Genomic DNA, 20,845 nt, shown 5'->3' on the forward strand with positions numbered 1-20,845 from the left:
ATAGACATCTACACTACTGTTCAAAAGTTTGGGGTCACTTAGAAATGTCCTTGTTATTTGAAAGAAAAACACATTTTCGTCCATTAAAATAACATCAAATTGATCAGATATACAGTGTAGACATTGTTAATGTTGTAAATGACTATTGTAGTTGGACCTATTATCAGCAACCATCACTCCTGTGTTCCAATGGCACGTTGTGTTAGCTAATCCAAGTTTAAAGGTGAATTGATCATCAGAAAACCTTTTCGCAATTATGTTAGCACAGCTGAAAACTGTTCTTCTGATTAAAGAAGCAATAAAACTGCCCTTTAGACTAGTTGAGTATCTGGAGCATCAGCATTTGTGGGTTCGATTACAGGCTCAAAATGACCAGAAACAAAGGCTTTCTTCTGAAACGTCAGTCTATTCTTGTTCTGAGAAATGAAAGCTATTCCATGCGAGAAATTGCCAAGATACTGAAGATCTCGTACAACGCTGTGTACTACTCCCTTCACAGAACAGCGCAAACTGTAACCAGAATAGAAAGAGGAGTGGGAGGCCCCAGTGCACAACTGAGCAAGAGGACAAGTACATTAGAGTGTCTACTGGCAGCTTCATTAAATAGTATCCGCAAAACACCAGTCTCAACGTCAAGAGCTGACTCCGGGATGCTGGCCTTCTAGGCAGAGTTGCAAAGAAAAAGCGATATCTCAGACTGGCCAATAAAAAGAAAAGATTAAGATGGGCAAAAGAACACAGATACTGGACAGAGGAACTCTGCCTAGAAGGCCATCATCCCGGAGTCGCCTCTTTACTGTTGACATTGAGACTGGTGTTTTGTGGGTACTATTTTATGAAACTGCCAGTTGAGGACTTGTGTGGCATCCGTTACTCAAACTAGACACTATAATGTACTTGTCTTCTTGGTCAGTTGTGTACTGGGGCCTCCCACTCCTCTTTCTATTCTGGTTAGGGCCAGTTTGCGCTGTTCTGTTAAGGGAGTAGAACACAGCATTGTACGAGATCTTCAGTTTCTTGTGATGTTAAAACTTATGAAACATAGCCTAGACGTCTATGATTCGTTCAGATTTGGATCTGGTCCACAATGACCAAATGTGTACTTGTTTGGGGGCGGAGCTCATTGCAAGTGTTTATTTTACATTTACATTTTGGTCATTCAGCAAACGTTCTTATCCAGATTGACTTACAGTCAGTACATTCAACTAAGGTAGATAAACAACAACATATCACAGTCATAGCAAGAAAAATAAATCTCTAACCGTTAGTGAGAATGTTATTATAGTTCAAGGGGTCTTTTGGTTTATTCTATATGATTGATTGCCTAAAACGTCAGTTGTCACTTTTAAAGTTTTTCAAAAACCTGACATAAGTGCATGTGATAGATAGAAGCAATAATAAATACTTTATTGCGATCTTCTCTTTGCTCCTCTTTCATATTAAGAGGCATCCGTGTTTTGACGTCTTATTCAGCACCTGAAGTGCACGTGGTGTCAATGTCTGGCAAAGAGTCTAAAGCCTTGTTCACATTGACAGTATGAAGTGATTCAAAACACAATTTTTGGCATATCTGAATAGAATCTGTTCTTTTTACTGCAGTCTGAACAGCGAAAAGGCACATGGAATCTGAAATTTCAGGTCACATTTCAAACCACCTTGAAGTCAGATACTAACATGATTCCAGGCCATGCAACTTGTGCCTGAATGGTCAAATCTGATTTTTTTTAGACGGTTATTTGAAATATCTTGTTGCTTGCCATCTACTCTGTTGAAAGTTTGACAAGAACATGTGGTTGCTAACTAACTTGTTAAATGTTTATAAAGAAATTAGTGAATGTGCTAGAAAACTAAACAGCTATGTAGCTAGCTAGTTGACTGTTGTGGCTAGTCAAAAAATACTTGTTTTGAAAGTTGGATCATCTTATCCTTTGAGGAAAAGTGTTCTGACACTATGATTTTGAACATTCAAAGCAACTAGGAAACGACCATGGCGGGCATAGTTTGCACCTTATAGCTTGCCACAGTTCTGAGTGATAGGAAGCATGAGCACTACCACAAATCAGAATACAACACTGCACACAGACCCGTTAGTACTATGACAACTAGTGTAGCCATGTCAGCAAATGACTGCTGTCTGAGCACGTAAATCCGATTTGATCACTTGTAACTTGCTGTTTTGATAGACAGTATTCCAAAGCGGATTTGAAAAACAAAACGGATTTGATCATTAAGGCCTGCAGTGTGAACAAGGCTTTAAAGACGTCTTTTCAATGTCATTTTTCTTGGAATTCTATTTTATTCTATTCCATTATTTAGATGGGAAATCACATCTGATTAGGACCATCCTGGGGTGCCTTGATGTATGATGGTGGAGGAACCGGGAGCAGAGCGGCTCTCAAGCGAGGAGACAGACGCATTCATTTCATATTACTCAGAGGGGCGAAGCTTTGTGACGCGCAAGGGGCCAGAATTGTGAAACTGTACCCGGGAGAGGCTATGTACCCCCCATCCTTGTTCCTGTGAATTCCGAGAAGGAAGAACTAACGAAGGACTAACGAAGAACTAACAGAGTCAATGACTTCAGTCTGTGTGGTTTCTTGGTTGAACATCGGGTTCCTTATGGCGCGCAACATGTAGCCAGTATCACTGTGAGAATGGAATACATTACATGATGTTTATTCAAGGTAACAATCTAATCTCTGATCGCTTTAATGAACTCGATATTTACAAGTAGGATCATCTGTGGAACGTTGAGAATAGCCTACTGATATATGATATGTCCGCGCAAGGGTTGCTGAGCAGCGTTTTCTCATGCTCCTCGCCAACATCCAAAACAATGTCCAAACGGAGACTGAGACAGACTAGAAGTTTGGATTCAACTTTGATAAGACACTATGGTACCGAAACGGATGGGACATCGGGTCAAACAGATCAAAAGTCGCTTTACCTAAGTGGAAATCATGGTCGTTACCTCCGAGCCTCAAACGAAAGCCTCTCCAAACTGGATGCGCCACTCACAGCTGGGGCAAAACAATGTCAGTCAGCATCCTCAAGCCTGTCAATATATTTGGATACTTCTGGCCAATTCGACTACGATTCCAAGGCCACTAAAAGAAGCACGGCATGGGATTTACCTTTTCTTGTCAGAAGCCCCGTTACTCCAACCGGAAGCTCAAGCACTTTATTTTCACCTAGAAAGTGGCTTCAAAAGAAGCCATCTCCATCATCCATCCCTCAATCATACGCTGTATGGAAATCCGAGGTAAGCAAGTGTTAAAATTCCACTTTTGTTGTTGTTGTTGTTGTTGATGATGATGCTGGTGGTGATCATGATCATACTACTGTTGTTCAAACTGTCCAATTCCGGTAAATTGCCTAAAATGCCCAGTTTTTCCAGAAATCCTGGTTGGAATATTCCCGGAATATTGCAGAAATAAGGAATCCTCCAACCGGGATTTATGGAAAACCTGGGTATTTTGGGAAAATTACCAGATTTTTGCAACCCTATGTAGACTTCATGTTGTACAGCCTAGTCTCATATACTAGATGTAACATAGTAAAGGTAAATCGAAAACACTCAAATTAGTATGATATGTTATGTTTGTTGTGGTTACAAAAGACAGAAAGTTACTTAAAGGCAAACACGAATAGAGGAAGGTTATCGGGGTGGATGAGTCACAGTATAACGTGAAGGTCTGCGTGTTCAAATTTCAGCACGGACAACTTTAGCATTTTAGCTAATTGTCAACTTTTCAACTACTTACTACTTTTTGGCTACTTTGCAACTAATTAGCATGTGAGTTAACCCTTCCCCTAACCATGACCCTTTTAGCTAACCCTTACCCAAACCTTAACCCTTTAACCTGACTCTTAACCTTAACCACAACAAATTAGAATTCGTTACATATCATAGGTTTTGCAAATTGTAACATATCATACGAATTGTAATTCATAACATATCATACGAAATGGATGATGGACATCCACAAATTAAAATAAACCATACGAAATGTAACATATCATACTAAATGGAGTGTTCCCGATTTACATACAGTACTATAAGAAATGCTCTGAGACCAGGTTGGGCTGTATTACACAATAATAATCAAATTAAAGAAGCTTAGTTAATTAGTATAGCTGATGATGATGATGATTGAAGGTGGTGGTGAAAGTAGTAGCATTTGTAGTAGTATGGTGACAAGACCACAGTTTTACAGTGTGACAGTGTCAGTTGTCAACATGCAAAAACATGTATTTAGAGTCATGACTCATGAGTAATACTTACACCTGTTGTCCTCAAATTTCACATCCAACTTTCTAATGCATATTTGTTAGTCTCTGAAATATGGAACAATGTCACAATTGAGCTATAGCCTATAGCCTATAGAAGCATATAGTAACTATAGCCTATAGAAGCATATAGTAACTATAGCCTATAGAAGCATATAGTAACTATAGCCTATAGAAGCATATAGTAAATATAGCCTATAGAAGCCTATAGAAGCATATAGTAACTATAGCCTATAGAAGCATATAGTAACTATAGCCTATAGAAGCATATAGTAACTATAGCCTATAGAAGCCTATAGAAGCATATATAAGCATATAGTAACTATAGCCTATAGAAGCATATAGTAACTATAGCCTATAGAAGCCTATAGAAGCATATATAAGCATATAGTAACTATAGCGTATAGAAGCATATAGTAACTATAGCCTATAGAAGCCTATAGAAGCATATAGAAGCATATAGTAACTATAGCCTATAGAAGCATATAGTAACTATAGCCTATAGAAGCCTATAGAAGCCTATAGAAGCATATATACGCAAATAGTAGCTATAGCCTATAGCCTATAGAAGCATAGCGTAACTATAGCATTTAGAAGCTGTAGCTATAGCTAATAGAAGCCTATAGAACTCTATAGCTATAGCCTATAGAAACGTATAGAAATCTGTACCATCTATAGCTTAGCCTGGGTGCCAGTCTGTTTTAGCCCTCTTGTCAACTCCTTATTGAATTGTCTTGACAATGACAATGGATTAGGCCTAGGGATAAGCACAAACAGATCTGGGACCAGGCTAGCTGTAGCTACCCTTTGAATAAATCTGGAGGGAATCTTGCTTTATAAAACAAACAAACAAACAAGCAAAGCTCTTAATCTACTTGTACATACAGTATCAGTCAAAAGTTTGGACAAATCAAATCAAATCAAATTGTATTGGTCACATACACATGTTTAGCAGATGTTAATGCGGGTGTAGCGAAATGCTTGTGCTTTTAGTTCCGACCATGCAGTAATATCTAACAAGTAATCTAACAATTTCACAACAACTACCTTTTACACCCAAGTGTAAAGGAATGAATAAGAATATGTACATGTGATTATATGGATGAGCGAAGGCCGAACTGTCACGACTTCCACCGAAGTTGGTCCCTCTCCTTGTTCGGGCGGCGTTCGGCGGTCGACGTCACCGTCTTTCTAGCCATCGCCGCTCCATTTTTCATTGTTCCATTCGTTTTGTCTTGTTTTGTCTTGCATTTCTCTTTTTGCATTTTGGCTGGAGGTTTGACGCTGTTGCGTCCGTTTGTTGTGCTTCTGCCCAAATAAAGAGTGCGCCTGTTCACAACTCTCTCTGCTCTCCTGCACCTGACTTCGCTACCAGTACGCACACCTGTGACACGAACGGCATAGGCAAGATGCAGTAGATGGTATAGAGTACAGTATATACATATGAGATGAGTAATGTAGGGTATGTAAACATTATATAAAGTGGCATTATTTAAAGTGACTAGTGATACATTTATTACATCCAATTTTGTATTATTAAAGTGGTTAGAGATTTGAGTCAGTATGTTGGCAGCAGCCACTCAATGTTAGTGATGGCTGTTTAGCAGTCTGATGGCCTTGAGATAGAAGCTGTTTTTCAGTCTCTCGGTCCCTGCTTTGATGCACCTGTACTGACCTCGCCTTCTGGATGTTAGCGGGGTGAACAGGCAGTGGCTGGGGTGGTTGTTGTCATTGATGATCTTTTTGGCCTTCCTGTGACATCGGGTGGTGTAGGTGTCCTGGAGGGCAGGTAGTTTTTCCCCGGTGATGCGTTGTGCAGACCTCACTACTGTCAACGATTGCTAGGAGTGGTGGTAGGAGTCAGGCGCAGAGAGCAGAGGTAAGGAAAAATGTGTTTATTCCTTAAAATACGAAACGGTCGACGCCAACACAACCGGCGTGAATAACAAAGTGCCCAAATACAACGGGTCCACAGTACGCATATAAAACAACACATGCAGATCGCCAGCACATCCAACAAAAAAAGCACTCTGACGAAAATAATCCCGCACAAACCTGGGCTGTCTAAACAGGCTTAAATAACCATAAATCAAGAGACACAAATAAGGAACAGGTGCAAACAATAAGACATACCAAATGAAAAGGAAAAAGGGATCAGCGGCGGCTAGGAGGCCGGCGACAACGACCGCCGAGCGCCGCCCGAGCAGGCAGGGGAGCCACCTTCGGTGGGATTCGTGACAACTACTGGGTGGAGCAGTTGCCGTACTAGGCGGTAATGCAGCCCGACAGGATGCTCTCGATTGTGCATCTGTAAAAGTTTGTGAGTGTTTTTGGTGACAGGCCAAATTTCTTAGGCCTCCTGAGGTTGAAGAGGTGCTGTTGCGCCTTCTTCACCACGCTGTCTGTGCGCGTGGACCATTTCAGTTTGTCCGTGATGTGTACGACGAGGAACTTAAAACTTTCCACCCTCTCCACTACTGGCCCGTCAATGTGGATAGGGAGCTGCTCCCTCTACTGTTTCCTGAAGTCCACGATCATCTCCTTTGTTTTGTTGACGTTGAGTGTGAGGTTATTTTCCTGACACCACACTCCGAGGGCCCTCACCTCCTCCCTGTAGACCGTCTCGTCGTTGTTGGTAATCAAGCCTACCACTGTAGTGTCGTCTGCAAACTTGATGATTGAGTTGGAGGCGTGCATGGCCACGCAGTCATGGGTGAACAGGGAGTACAGTAGAGGGCTGAGAACGCATCCTTGTAGGGCCCCAGTGCTGAGGATCAGCGGGGTGGAGATGTTATTTCCTACCCTCACCACCTGGGGGCGTCCCATCAGAAAGTCCAGGATGCAGTTGCACAGGGCGGGGTCGAGACCCATGGTCTCGAGCTTAATGACGAGTTTGGAGGGTACTATGGTGTTAAATGCTGAGCTGTAGTCGATGAACAGCATTCTTACATAGGTATTCCTCTGTTCCAGGTGGGTTAGGGCGGTGTGCAGTGTGATGGCGATTGCGTTGTCTGTGGACCTATTGGGGTGGTAAGCAAATTGGAGTGGGTCTAGGGTGTCAGGTAGGGTGGAGGTGATATGATCCTCGACTAGTCTCTCAAAGCACTTCATGTTGACGGAAGTGAGTGCTACGGGGCGATAGTTGTTTAGCTCATTTACCTTAGCTTTCTTAGGAACAGGAACAATGGTGGCCCTCTTGAAGCATGTGGGAACAGCAGATTGGGATAGGGATTGATTGAATATGTCCGTAAACACACCAGCCAGCTGGTCTGCGCATGCTCTGAGGACGTGGCTAGGGATGCCGTCTGAGCCGAAAGCCTTGCGATGGTTAATACGTTTAAACGTTTTACTCATGTTGGCTGTGGTGAAGGAGAGCCCGCAGGTTTTGATAGTGGGACGTGTCGATGGCACTGTATTGTCCTCAAAGCGAGCAAAGAAGTCCTTGAAGGGTTTTTCTTTATTTTACTATTATCTACATTGCAGAATAATAGTGAACAAAACTAAGAAAATAACCCATAAGGAATCATGTAGTAACGAAAAAGGGTTTAACAAATCAAAATATATTTAATATTTAATATTCTTCAAAGTAGCATCCCTTTGCCTTGATTACAGCTTTGCACACTCTTGGCATTCTCTCAACCAGCTTCATGAGGTGTTCACCTGGAATGCATTTCTATTAACAGGTGTGCCTTGTTAAAAGTTAATTTGTGGAATTTCATTCCTTCTTAATGTGTTTGAGTCAATCAGTTGTGTTGTGACAAGGTAGGGGGGTATACAGAAGATGGCCCTATTTGGTAAAAGACCAAGTCCATATTATGGCAAGAACAGCTCAAGTAAGCAAAGAGAAACGACAGTCCATCATTACTTTAAGACATGAAGTTCAGTCAATCCGGAAAATTGCAAGAATTTTTAAAGTTTCTTCATGTGCAGCCGCAAAAACCATCAAGCGCTATAATGAAACTTGCTCTCATGTGGACCGCCACAGGAAAGGAAGACCCAGAGTTACCTCTACTGCAGAGGATAAGTTCATTAGAGTTACCAGCCTCAGAAATTGTAGCCCAAATAAATGCTTCACAGAGTTCAAGTAACATTCACATCTCAACATCAACTGTTCAGAAGACACTGCCTGAATCAAGCCTTCATGGTCGAATTCCTGCAAATAAATCACTACTAAAGGACACCAATAAGAAGAAGAGACTTGCTTGGGCCAAGAAACACGACCAATGGACATTAGACTGGTGGAAATCCATACTTTGGTCCGATGAGTCCAAATTTGAGACTTTTGGTTCCAACCGCTGTGTCTTTGTGAGATGCAGAGTAGGTGAACGGATGATCTCTGCATGTGTGGTTCCAACCGTGAAGCATGGAGGAGGAGGTGTGATGGTGTGGGGGTGCTTTGCTGGTGACACTGTTAGTGATTTATTTAGAATTCAGGGCACAATTAACCAGCATGGCTACCACAGCATTCTGCAGCGATTTTCAATCCCATCTGGTTTGCGTTTATTGGGACTATTATTTGTTTTTCAACAGGACAATGACCCAATACACCTTCAGGCTGTGTAAGGGCTATTTGACCAAGAAAGAGAGTGATGGAGTGCTGCATCAGATGACCTGGCCTCTACAATCACCCGTCCTCAACCAAAATTAAATGGTTTGGGATGGGTTGGACCGCAGAGTAAAGGAAAAGCAACCAACAAGTGCCCAGCATATGTGGGAGCTCCTTCAAGACTGTTGGAAAAGCATTCCAGGTCTAGCTGGTTGAAAGAATGCCAAGAGTGTGCAATGCTATCATGACGGCAAAGGGTGGCTACTTTGAAGAATCTAAAATATATTTGTCACGTCCTGACCAGTAAAAGGGGTTATTTGTCATTATAGTTGGTCAGGACGTGGCAGGGAGGTGTTTGTTTTGTGTGTTTGGGTATTGTGGGTTTAGGTTCTAGTTTTTGTATTTCTTTGTTTAAATCTAGCTTTTTATTTCTATGTGAGTTTTGGCAATGACCTCCAATTAGAGGCAGCTGGTTGTTGTTGTCTCTAATTGGAGGCCATATTTAGTTGTGTTTGTTTTCACTTGTGTTTGTGGGTGGTTGCTTTCTGTATAGTTGGGTTACCTTACAGAACTGTTGGTTGTCGTTTATTGTTTTCGTTTAAGTGTTCACTTTATTTAGTAATTAATAAAAGAAGATGATCACTATACCTGCTGCGTTTTGGTCTCCTCAATACGACCGTTGTGACAATATTTTGGTTTGTTTAACACTTTTTTGGTTACTACATGATTCCATTTGTGTTATTTCATAGTTTTGATGTGTTGACTATTATTCTGCAATGTAGAAATTAGTACAAATAAACAAAAACCCTTGAATGAGTAGGTGTGTCCAAACTTTTGACTTGTACTGTATATCAAAGATAAAAATAATCTTTCTCCAGGATTTGTCGGTGTGATTACAGCTCTGTCTGAGTAGTTTTGCAGAAGAGACTAAGAGAGGGACTCTTGTCCCTGTGGACTGTATGTCCTGTTTTTAGATAAACAGAACCATGTGTTTATAGAAAACCTTTCATCTAAGGCAGCAGGGCCATTTCCTCTTCAATGCATTCAAACAATGTGGTCAGTTAGAATGACCGGTCAGAATCAACAGAACTTTTTGTGTGGTGGATTACACAAATACATCAATTTATAGGAACACCTGTGTTAAATGTAAAGGCCTATTATTTTTGGGAGCTCAAAGTGACTGAGTCTGCTATTATGGTAGGTGTTAGACTATACTAGGGCTCCCCAACTGACAGGTGAATTTATTTGGCCCCCCAGTTTTTTTTTTGTTTAAATTCTTTGACCTGAAAGACTATAAAAACATCAGCACGTCAACTCCAAGTGATTTTATTTTAGGGATTCGGTTCCAAAGTATTCCCACGCATAATAGAGAGCATCACTACTCTTCACCGTTCTGACTTGGAATATGTGGACAACTACAAATACCTAGGTGTCTGGTTAGACTGTAAACTCTCCTTCCAGACTCACATTAAGCATCTCCAATTCAAAATTAAATCTAGAATCGGCTTCCTATTTCGCAACAAAGCATCCTTCACTCATGCTGCCAAACATACCTTCGTAAAACTGACCATCCTACCGATCCTCGACTTCGGCGATGTCATTCACAAAATAGCCCCCAACACTCTACTCAAGAAATTGGATGCAGTCTATCACAGTGCCATCCGTTTTGTCACCAAAGCCCCATATACTACCCACCACTGCGACCTGTACGCTCTCATTGGTTGGCCCTCGCTTCATACTCGTCGCCAAACCCACTGGCTTCAGGTCATCTACAAGTCTCTGATAGGTAAAGCCCCGCCTCATCTCAGCTCACTGGTCACCATAGCAGCACCCATCCGTAGGAGCAAGATAAATAAATAAATACAGTATGGGGATGAGGAAGTTGGATGGGCTATTTACAGATGGGCTATGTACAGGTGCAGTGAGCTGCTCTGACAGCTGGTGCTTAAAGCTAGTGAGGGAGATATGAGTCTCCTGCTTCAGTGATTTTTGCAGTTCGTTCCAGTCATTGGCAGCAGAGAACTGGAAGGAGAGGCGGCCAAAGGAAGAATTGGCTTTGGGGGTGACCAGTGAGATATACCTGCTGGAGGACATGCTACGGGTAGGTGCTGCTATGGTGACCAGTGAGCTGAGATAAGGCGGGGCTTTATGTGGGTAAAACAAAAAATGATGTGGGTAAAACAAAGCGTGAATTAAAAGTACCTATCTCAGAGCATCGTAGCACCATGAGGTGCAAAAACTTGACTTACCCAGTTGTGGCCCACTTTTTGGAAGCAAACCACTCGATTTCGTCTCTGCGTTATATTGGCATCGAGCATGTCACCCTCCCTAGGAGAGGGGGTGACCTTGATAATTTATTGTTAAAATGAGAGTCTGCCTGGATCTTTAATTTAAAGACCCTTGCTCCCTTCGGTCTCAACGTAGACTTTGACCTGAAGCCATTCTTGTGATTATTGTGACTTTGCCATTGTAATTGTTTGTAAGCTTGTGTAGTCTAAAATGAATCTATGATCGTATGCTATCCATTTGTTTTTTTGTATGCTGTTCTTTGTATGCCATTTTTATATTTGAGAATTAACCAATGATATTAGGCCACACTTGGCCATGGTTACAGACACCTGTGTGTCTTTTGACACTATATAAACGAGTCATCCCACAGTGTTTGTGATGATACCCTGATGAAGACAGCTTGGCTGTCGAAACGTTGGCTATTAAATTTTTGCATCTGAGCTCCTAGAGTGTGCGGCTCTCCCTTATTTTCAAGGCGGGGCTTTACCTAGCAGAGACTTGTAGATGACCTGGAGCCAGTGGGTTTGGCGACGAGTATGAAGCGAGGGCCAGCCAATGAGCGTGTAAAGGTTGCAGTGGTGGGTAGTATATGGGGCTTTGGTGACAAAACGGATGGCACTGTGATAGACTGCATCCAATTTGTTGAGTAGAGTGTTGAGGCTATTTTGCAAAAGATATCGCCAGCACTAATTTTGAAGTCGCAGGTGGGGCTACCTCACCAAGTGACCCATGACCAACTCATATCCGCTACACTTTCACAGGTGCATTTTTCACATTTTAATGTCAACTAGAGCCGTCAAATGATTCAAAAATGAAATCGAGATTTTATCGCAGGATTTGCTCAAATTGAGCTGTAATTTGAAAATGTTTATACAAAAAGCATTACAATAATATTAGCAAAATCCGTTAAATTGATAAACACACTTTCTTTAACCTCAAAGTCAGTAAAATTACAAAAAGTTAACTTGAGTTAACTGATTAACTCTGACAGCGGTAATTTGAACATGTTAAAAAGGATAAGGAGACATGGAGCTCTAGCTTCTCTGTTCTTTACACTGGGCTTCTTCCAACGGTCACTGACCAACGTATGAAGAAGAAGAGAGGTGACTTCAGCAGTACCACCCCCGAATGGATGGCTCAGAAGTAAGAAATAATTATTTTTAATACACTTGAATTATTACACTGATGTAGGCTAAGTTAACTTTTGACAGAATGGCATTACAGAATGTTCAAGTCCATATGTGGAAACATTGCTACTGCAACATGTTCAATCTTTTGACATGTGAGAAGAACAACACTATTTCACCAGTACATGTTAAATCTTTTGACATGTGAGGAGAATAACACTATTTCACCAGTACATGTTAAATTGCAATTCAACATGTGAATGTGAGATTTCTGTTGTCTTACATGTGAAACAGCAAATTAGATTTTCACATGTGATTGATTTTCACATGTGAAATGGCATATCCGATTTTCAAATTTCACATATGCAAATGAAATTCACATGTTTTTCTTCTCACATGTGAAAAGGTGGTGTAACATGTGAACTCTAAATGTAATAGATGTGAAATTGAAGCTCAACATGTGAGAACAGCTAGTTCACGTGTTTTTGTTTTGTTGTTGTTGTTGTAAGGGTTACCGTTGCCATATTATTATTTTTTGTTTTTTTTCAGGACCCGTTTTTAGAATGTAGAGTGTTGTAACATGGTTGTAACAGTTCTTAAGTGAATGTTGTACTATTTTTTTTATATCAACTTTTATAGCCAGGAATGTGTCTTGAAACACAGAGCAGGGTTGGTGTCAGTTACTGCATGATGTTTCCATTTCAGTATGGTTACTGTGTTTGCATATTGCTGCACTTTAAATACTTAATGTAATCGGGGTGTCTCCGTTATCATGATATAAAGTGTGGAGTTGTTGCATATGTGGATACATTTTAGGTATAAGGGGGGGGGGTGTGAGTTTTTGTTGTGGATCATTGGTGTGTTTAGCTCTGTCTGTAGCTTGCTGCCAAGCGCACTGCATCGCCTCTTGAGTTCAATCACATTACAAGGATATAGACACTCAGCAAACACCTGACTCTATGGATTCACACACACACAAACAAACGCATACAAACACACACACACAGACACACACACACACCCCATATTGTGTCTCATCTCTATAAAAAATGCTAGTAAGGACATGTCTAGGAGGTCTAATGTAGCAGTAGAGGTGGGTCTGAAGCCCCCAATCCGCCGCATTGCTCTCCCTAAATTCTAAAGTTTCAAGCAGATGTAGTCCTCGTTGGCATAATCAGGACAAGCTGCATTCCTGGGGCTAGGGCAGTGTGGGATCATTCACCCCTCTCCATCCAGTTCACTCCTTCCTAATAAGTCTACTTTTTGAGCAGTTTCAAAAGTCCAGCTCTGAATACAGCTTTTTTAATCTCCATCTCAACATACCTCAGTAGCAACATCTAAAGTATAATGTTGCTACTGTAGTAATTGCAGTGTTACTACACAAGTTTAAGAGCAATTTAATTGCAGTGTTACAGCATTACATTGTTTCTATGTGTTTCAATAAGGAGGCCTCTTACAAAAAAATTATCCACATGAAAAAAAGAATGTGAAAAAACATGGTTTTCAGAACACGTGTGAACACACACATCACGTGACATTTTCTTTATATCTGAAAGTGAGAATTTCACATGTGAACTTGCAATTTACACATGTGAAACTGCATATCCGATTTTCACATGTGAACATTTTTAACATGTGAAACTGCAAATGTTATTCTCCTCACATGTGAAAGGTGATGCCTGTGAAAATATGGTTTCAACATGTGAAAACAGCTATTTCACATGTGAAACTGCACATTTGGCATGTGTTATTTTTGTGGGGGGGATATGCAGCTCACAGATGCATGCAGTAGGTATCCTTTGCTCCAAAGTGTCGTGGAGCCAATGCACTCAAACGATATGGTACTGTAGATAGCCCACCCTCTCTCACCCATTCTGGCACATCTGTGTGTCTGTTTGCATTGTCTCGTTCAATCTGGCAGTTCTTAAAACTGGCCCTAGTAACTGTTAGCAGATACAGAGTAAGAGTTATAAATATCTTATTGCAGATGAGTCAGAAAACCCAAATCCCTGTGACTACTCTGCCTGGAGTAATGTGTTGTTTCTTCTTCATGGAATTTCTTACTGCAGCGCAGGCATTTCATTTCCTGTCATTTCTGCAAAGAAACTATTATAATTGGTTAAGTTTGGTTTGACACAAACTTTGGTAAGCAACAGGATAGCAAGCTCATTCCCCTCAAGTCTTGGTAGCTTTTGGAAATCCTAAGATCCGTCGTGATTTAACTTTATTAACTTGGAAATCACAAAGCAGGAATTGCTGTGATGGTATAAATTAGCAATATCATCTACACACTTATTTACCTCCAAACAAAATATCCAGAGGCAATACCAGTCTGTAGTTGTAGCAACAGTCATCAAAAGGATTTAAAAACAATTCTAATAACTGCAACAGTTGGATAAAGGATGAAGATACTCCAAACTTTAATACTTTTTTTTAATTCATCAGATATTGAATGAATTAAAGCATAAATAATGGAGTTCAGGGATTTTTGCGGTTATTCAGCTATTCAATGTATTGTCAAATGTAACTTTCTTTTTCTTAGAATGCACTCATATATATGTATATATATATTTTCTTTTCTAATGGTATCAGCATTTTTTTTTATACACTGAGTTTACCAAACATTAGGAACACCGTCCTAATATTTCCTAATACATTACTTTTCCCTCAGAACAAACAGCCTCCATTCGGCGGGGCATGGACTCTGCCAGGTGTCTGGCCCATGTTGCCTCCAATGCTTCCCACAGATGTGTCAAGTTGGCTCAATAAGGGATCATAGCTTTAACCTGGATTCACCTGGTCAGTCTACTCAATGTCATGGAAAGAGCAGGTGTTCTTAATGTTTTGTGGGCGAGTGGAAGGTGTGGTGAAGAGCTCGGAACCCGAGCCTGGCATCAATGGACATGATAAAGAAGAATCTGGTCCAGTAGGAGTGACATTTTTGGAGAAAGTGGATCCTTGACTTTTTGGCAGATCCATTTGTGGTTTCAGGGTGTGAAAGGAGTTGGGGACCGTTGAGTGAGTAAAGGTACCCTCTAGTGGGCATGGGATATTTGTGTGTGTTTCTTCCACCCAGAGGGAGCGGGAGCTCCGTGTCACGCAACTGGGGACCAGGATCGGTTTCTTGATTTGCTCTTAGGAACAGGACACAATTGAAAGGAGTGATTACTGGGGTGGTGGTAAATGTGAAAGTGGACCAACTGAAGGGAAAGATTTGCGGTGTTTGTCATGCTCGTCAGTTGGTGCAATGCAGACAGGGTGGTGTGAGCGGTGAGACAGAAGAGTTCTTTTGAGTTTTGATGTTGAGTCTTTGCCCGACAAAGTGATGTTAGGATTTTTCAGTTATCCAGTTGTCTTGTTTTGTACGCTTTGTACAAAATAATAAAACACAGAAGTACAGGATGTTTCTTAACATAACTCTTTATTAACTAGATACAACTACATGTTCGCCTATCTCCAACCACGATCAACTGACGATGCCCAAACCGTCTGGGTGGTCTTAACCAATCACTGCACAGTAGGATACGGCGGTAAAATGCATCCAATTATAATTCAGTATGTATTCACATATGAATATTACATCCCTCTTCTTTTAAAACAAAATACTAATGTTTTACATATTCTAAGCTTTTCTTTTGAATACATGCTCTGAAGTTTGAACTCAAGGTAAGTAACCATTTATATTGCATAATACACCAACTGAATCAACATACTCTGAAACAATGATCCAACATAGTGTTACTTTTCAAACAAGGGATTCTCAGCAACTCAGCTTTCACTGTAGAAATGACATCTTAACATTTCAAACAAATACAATACCAAAGCATGTCAAGTGAACTTTCAATAACAAGTTTACAGTCTGGAACTCTTTTAGGGCAGCGATCCGCCTACACACTTTGACATTTCACAGGTCGAGGACAGCTCTGGGCTTGACCTCTCTTCCTGACCTTGTGCGATATGATGTTGAGCATGCTTCTGTGTCAGTCAACAGCTCTTGTGGTGTTGCAGGTAAGTGTGGTGTATGTTGTGCTGTGTGTGTGTTTAGTCCATCACGTTCTCTTTCAGGGGAACAGTTCATCTCATCAGTGTGTTGTTCTTTTGTGTTCAGTAAGTGACGACGATTGCGGCGGTACACTGCTCCTTCTGCTGTGCGGACGTGATATGAACGTTCAGTGTCAGCTGGCTGGATGACGACTGCTGGTTTCCAGAGGCCATGCTCCTGGATTCTAACTGACTCTCCATCGATCAGTGGTGGCAGTGGTCTAGCTGACCTGTCGTAGTATCGCTTTTGTTGTTGTTGTCTCTGCACGTTTTTCATGCATTTCCTTGTAGCTGACGACCTCAGGTTGCAGCTGCTGGTTGGTGCTGGGAAGGGTTGAGCGAAGGCTGCGGCTCATCAACAGCTGGGCTGGTGATTTGAAGTTGTCAACTGGAGTGTTGCGGTATTCAAGGAGACTGAGGTAGGGGTCTCTCTTGTCTGCTTTTGCTTTGTCCATGAGTGATTTAGCAATCTGCACAGATTTTTCAGCAAGGCCATTACTTTGAGGGTAATGTGGGCTTGTGGTGACATGTGTGAACTCCCATGCTTTTGTGAAGGATTCAAACTCATTTGATTTGTAACAGGGCCCATTGTCAGATATTAAGGTCTCTACAATGCCATGCCTGGCAAAGGCTGCTTTCAGCTTGTGTATCACAGCTGCAGATGTGGTGCTGTGAAGCTTGTCGAGTTCGAAGTATCTGCTGTAGTAGTCCACTGTTACGATGTAGTCCTCGTTGTTCTAGGTGAACAGATCGGTTGCCACGACCTGCCAGGGTCGGTCTGGGATACAGTGAGGTAACATTGGCTCTTTGGTGTTTGAGGGGCGTCTTTCAAGACAGATGGTGCATCTACCAACAATGTCCTCTATTTGTTTGCACATTCCAGGCCAAAACAAAATGTCCCGTGCTCTCTGTTTGCACTTTTCCATGCCCATGTGTCCAGCATGGATCTTTGTCAAAATCTCTTCTCTGAGACTGGTAGGAATAATGATTTTCTCTCCTTTGAAAATGATTCCGTTGATCTGTGATAGTTCATCACGATGGTTCCAGAATTCTGAGACGCTCTGAGGGCATTTTCTCCTCTCCTCAGGCCATCCATCCTGTATGACTTCCCTCAGCTGTGTGAGTTGTGAGTCCTTGTCTGTTTCTGCTTGGATCTCCTTCAATTTTGTGTCACTAACTGGTAAGTTGCTGTACACAGTGTGCACTTGCATGTCCATGCCCTCACTGAGGCTGCTGTCCTTGTAGGTAAGAAACTTCCTGGAGAGTGTGTCTGCGACAGGGATGTCTTTGCCTGGACGGTGAGTGATTGTGAAGTTGTATTTTTGTAGTTGAAGGATCATTCTCTGTAGCCTTGGCGGGGCTGCAGCTAGTGGTTTCCTCATGATTGACTCAAGGGGCTTGTGGTCGGATTCCACAATGACTTGTCGTCCATATACGTACTGATGGAAACGTTTACATCCGAACAGAATGGCATAGAGCTCCTTTTCGATTTGAGCGTAGTTGATTTCACAGTCTGTGAGAGATTTGGAAGCGTAGCCGATGGGCTTTCCTTCTTGCAGTAGCACTGCACCTAGTCCATACTTCGACGCGTCCACTTGGAGTCTGAGCTCTTTGTTGGGGTCGTAGTAGGCAAGGATTGGTCCTGGTTCTCTCGTGATCAAGTCTTTCACATTCTGGAAAGCAATGACGTGTTGCTTGTCCCAAAGAAACTCACTGGACTGCTTTAGCAGTTGACGCAGGGGTGCATTAGCATTGGAGAGGCTGGGTGCGATCTTGGATAAGTAGTTGACCATGCCAAGCACTGTTTCCAGCTCTGCACGTTTTTTTGGTGGCTCCATTTCTTTTATGGCTGAGATCTTCTGTGGATCTGGCTTGATTCCATTCGCTGTGAGAAGATGTCCGAAGTAGGTGACCTCTGTAGCGCCGACTGTGCTCTTCTCTGGGTTGAGCCGGACTCCTCTCTCGCGGGATCTTTGCAGCATCGCGCGGAGGTTTCGGTCGTGCTCCTCTTTGGTTCGACCGTAGACAAGGATGTCATCCACAATTGCCACAACTCCGTCGAGGCCTTTGTACACTTCGTCGATCTTTCGCTGAAACTCGTCTTGGGCTGAGATAATCCCAAAAGGCAGGCGACGGAACCTGTAGCGTCCAAACGGTGTGTTGAATGTTGTGAGCTTAGATGACTCTTCTGTGAGCTTGATAGCCCAGTAGCCTGATCTAGCGTCCATGACACTGAAGTAGTGTGCTCCCGCTAGCTTGTGCGTGATACCATCTAGCGTCGGTAAAGGGTAATGGGGCCGTTTGATAGCCTTGTTCAAGTCTCTTGGGTCGAGGCATACTCGGAGCTTGCCTCTGCGTGGTTTCTCCACTACCACTAACGCGTTTACCCAGTCAGTCGGTTCTGTAACCTTGGTGACTATGTCAGATTGCTCCATGCTCTCCAACTCTTTCTTCAGACGGGCACGGAGAGCAAGGGGAATCTTTCTCGGTGGGTAGACCACAGGGGTTGCGTCTGGGTCAAGGTGAATGGTACATTCTCCTGGGAATAATCCTATTCCTGTAAAGACGTCAGCAAACTCCTCCAGTACATTTCCTGTCTCTACTGGTGCTGTTACTGATAAAACTAGCTTGATGAGGTCCATGTCTAAACATGCTTTAAGACCTAGCACTGCAGGTGCTCTAGTGTCAACAACGTAAAAGTCCAACATCATGTCACTTTCCTTGTATTTGCATTTGCAAGTGCATGTGCCTTTTACTGGGAGCTGTTCACCACCATAACCAGTCAGTCTGCGCATGGTGGGCTGTAGCTCGCACTCAGATGTCAAGCTGCGGTACTTATTCAGAGGAATAATGTTTACTTGTGCACCAGTGTCTAGTTTGAACTTTAGCTTTGTGCCTTGTGTTCCTATCTCAATGTCAGCAAAGGCTTGCTCTGTCTCTGATATGTGACTTTTCTGTGTCACTGAATCAATAAACAGTTCATCATCATTTGACTCTTTGATTGACATTTCATCTTCACTCACTGTGTGTACTGATTTTCCACGGTAAGCTCTGCACACTTTTGCAAAGTGATTCCATTTACCACATTTAGTACACTGTTTGCCTTTAGCTGGGCAATTTCCTTGTTCGCCATGCACTTTGTATCCACAATATCCACATGTTTTGGGGCGTTTTGAGTCTGTGTCGCTCTGTTTTGGAGTTATGTCTCTCTCCGTTCTGAAACGCGCTCTCTGGGCACCGGAGGTGTGTTTTGATGTCTGCCTGACTGCGTGCACTGCTTGTTCACGTGATGCGCTCGTGCTGCGGCGCGAAATGGTTTTCATCTGAGCCTGTGCTAGCTCGTGAGATCTGGCTATGTCGATAGCTTTGTCCAGCGTTAGCTCAGACCCAACATTCAAAAGTTTCTCTCTCACTCGCGGTGAGTGTATTCCAAATACAATACGGTCCCTGACCATCTCATCCTTGTTTGCATAATCACAGTCTTTCACAAGCAGACGCAGCTCAGTCACAAACTGTTCAAAAGACTCGCTAGCTCCCTGTACTTTCTCATGGAATTTGTACCTAGCGAAAATTGTATTAGTTGTCAGCACAACATATGCTTCAAAACGATCGTAGTATGTTTTCAGTACCTTTGATTCAGCCTCGGTAAGTGTCCATGTGTTGTAAATATCTCTCCCTTTTTCACCGATCCAGAGGAGCAGGTAGCTACACTTTTCCTCTTCTCCTCTTGCCTTCAGAGGACCCGTGAACATTAGCTCCACATGCTGTTTGTACTTACGCCATGCATCGGGTAAGTTTGTAGACTCCCATTCGAGGTGAAGGAACTCCAGAAAAATCCATCTTTTAAGACCATTTACTCTGACACCATGTCTTGTTTTGTACGCTTTGTACAAAATAATAAAACGCAGAAGTACAGGATGTTTCTTAACATAACTCTTTATTAACTAGATACAACTACATGTTCGCCTATCTCCAACCACGATCAACTGACCATGCCCTAACCGTCTGGGTGGTCTTAACCAATCACTGCACAGTAGGATACGGCGGTAAAATGCATCCAATTATAATTCAGTATGTATTCACATATGAATATTACACCAGTATGAGCTTTTGTGCCGATTACATTACGTTGTTACAGGTGTCAAGCTTATGGGCATGTGGCAAGAGTGTGTAGGAGGGAGGTTCTTAGTGCGAAGTGTGCGGAAGGGCATGAGACCAAGGAATGTGTAGTATTGGGGAAAGAAGCGGTATGTGTTAATTGTAGGGGTGCCTATGGGGCTGGAGATCAGAAGTGTCCGGTGTGAGAGAGGCAGGTTGAGGTTGCCAGGGTAAGAGTAGAGCAGGGGGTATTGTGTACTGAGGCAGTGAAGAAAGTAGAGGAAGATGGGTCAAGGGGGAGGGATCCTGAGAGGATCCCAGTGAGTAGTAAATCTGTTCCAGCACAGAAGGATGAGGGTTTATAGCTATGCTTATCAACTGTACAGCAGAGATGGAACGTAAGTCACAGAAAATAGATGTTATGGTGGCTGCAGCAGAGAAGTATTTGGGGGTA

General features: G+C 42.3%; 1 protein-coding gene across 1 annotated transcript in view; it reads left to right on the plus strand.

Moving 5' to 3' along the window:
- Positions 1-2,093: 2,093 nt before the first annotated feature.
- Positions 2,094-20,845, plus strand: part of LOC106586809 (rho GTPase-activating protein 6) — a 76,385-nt gene continuing 57,633 nt past the window's right edge. Inside the window, exon 1 of the mRNA XM_014174484.2 lies at positions 2,094-3,262. Within this exon, the coding sequence (XP_014029959.2) occupies positions 2,777-3,262 (486 nt within the window). The 5' untranslated portion in view covers positions 2,094-2,776. The remainder of the gene's footprint in view (positions 3,263-20,845) is intronic.

This window comes from Salmo salar, chromosome ssa25, assembly GCF_905237065.1.
Source record: "Salmo salar chromosome ssa25, Ssal_v3.1, whole genome shotgun sequence".
Taxonomy (NCBI): Eukaryota; Metazoa; Chordata; class Actinopteri; order Salmoniformes; family Salmonidae; genus Salmo; species Salmo salar.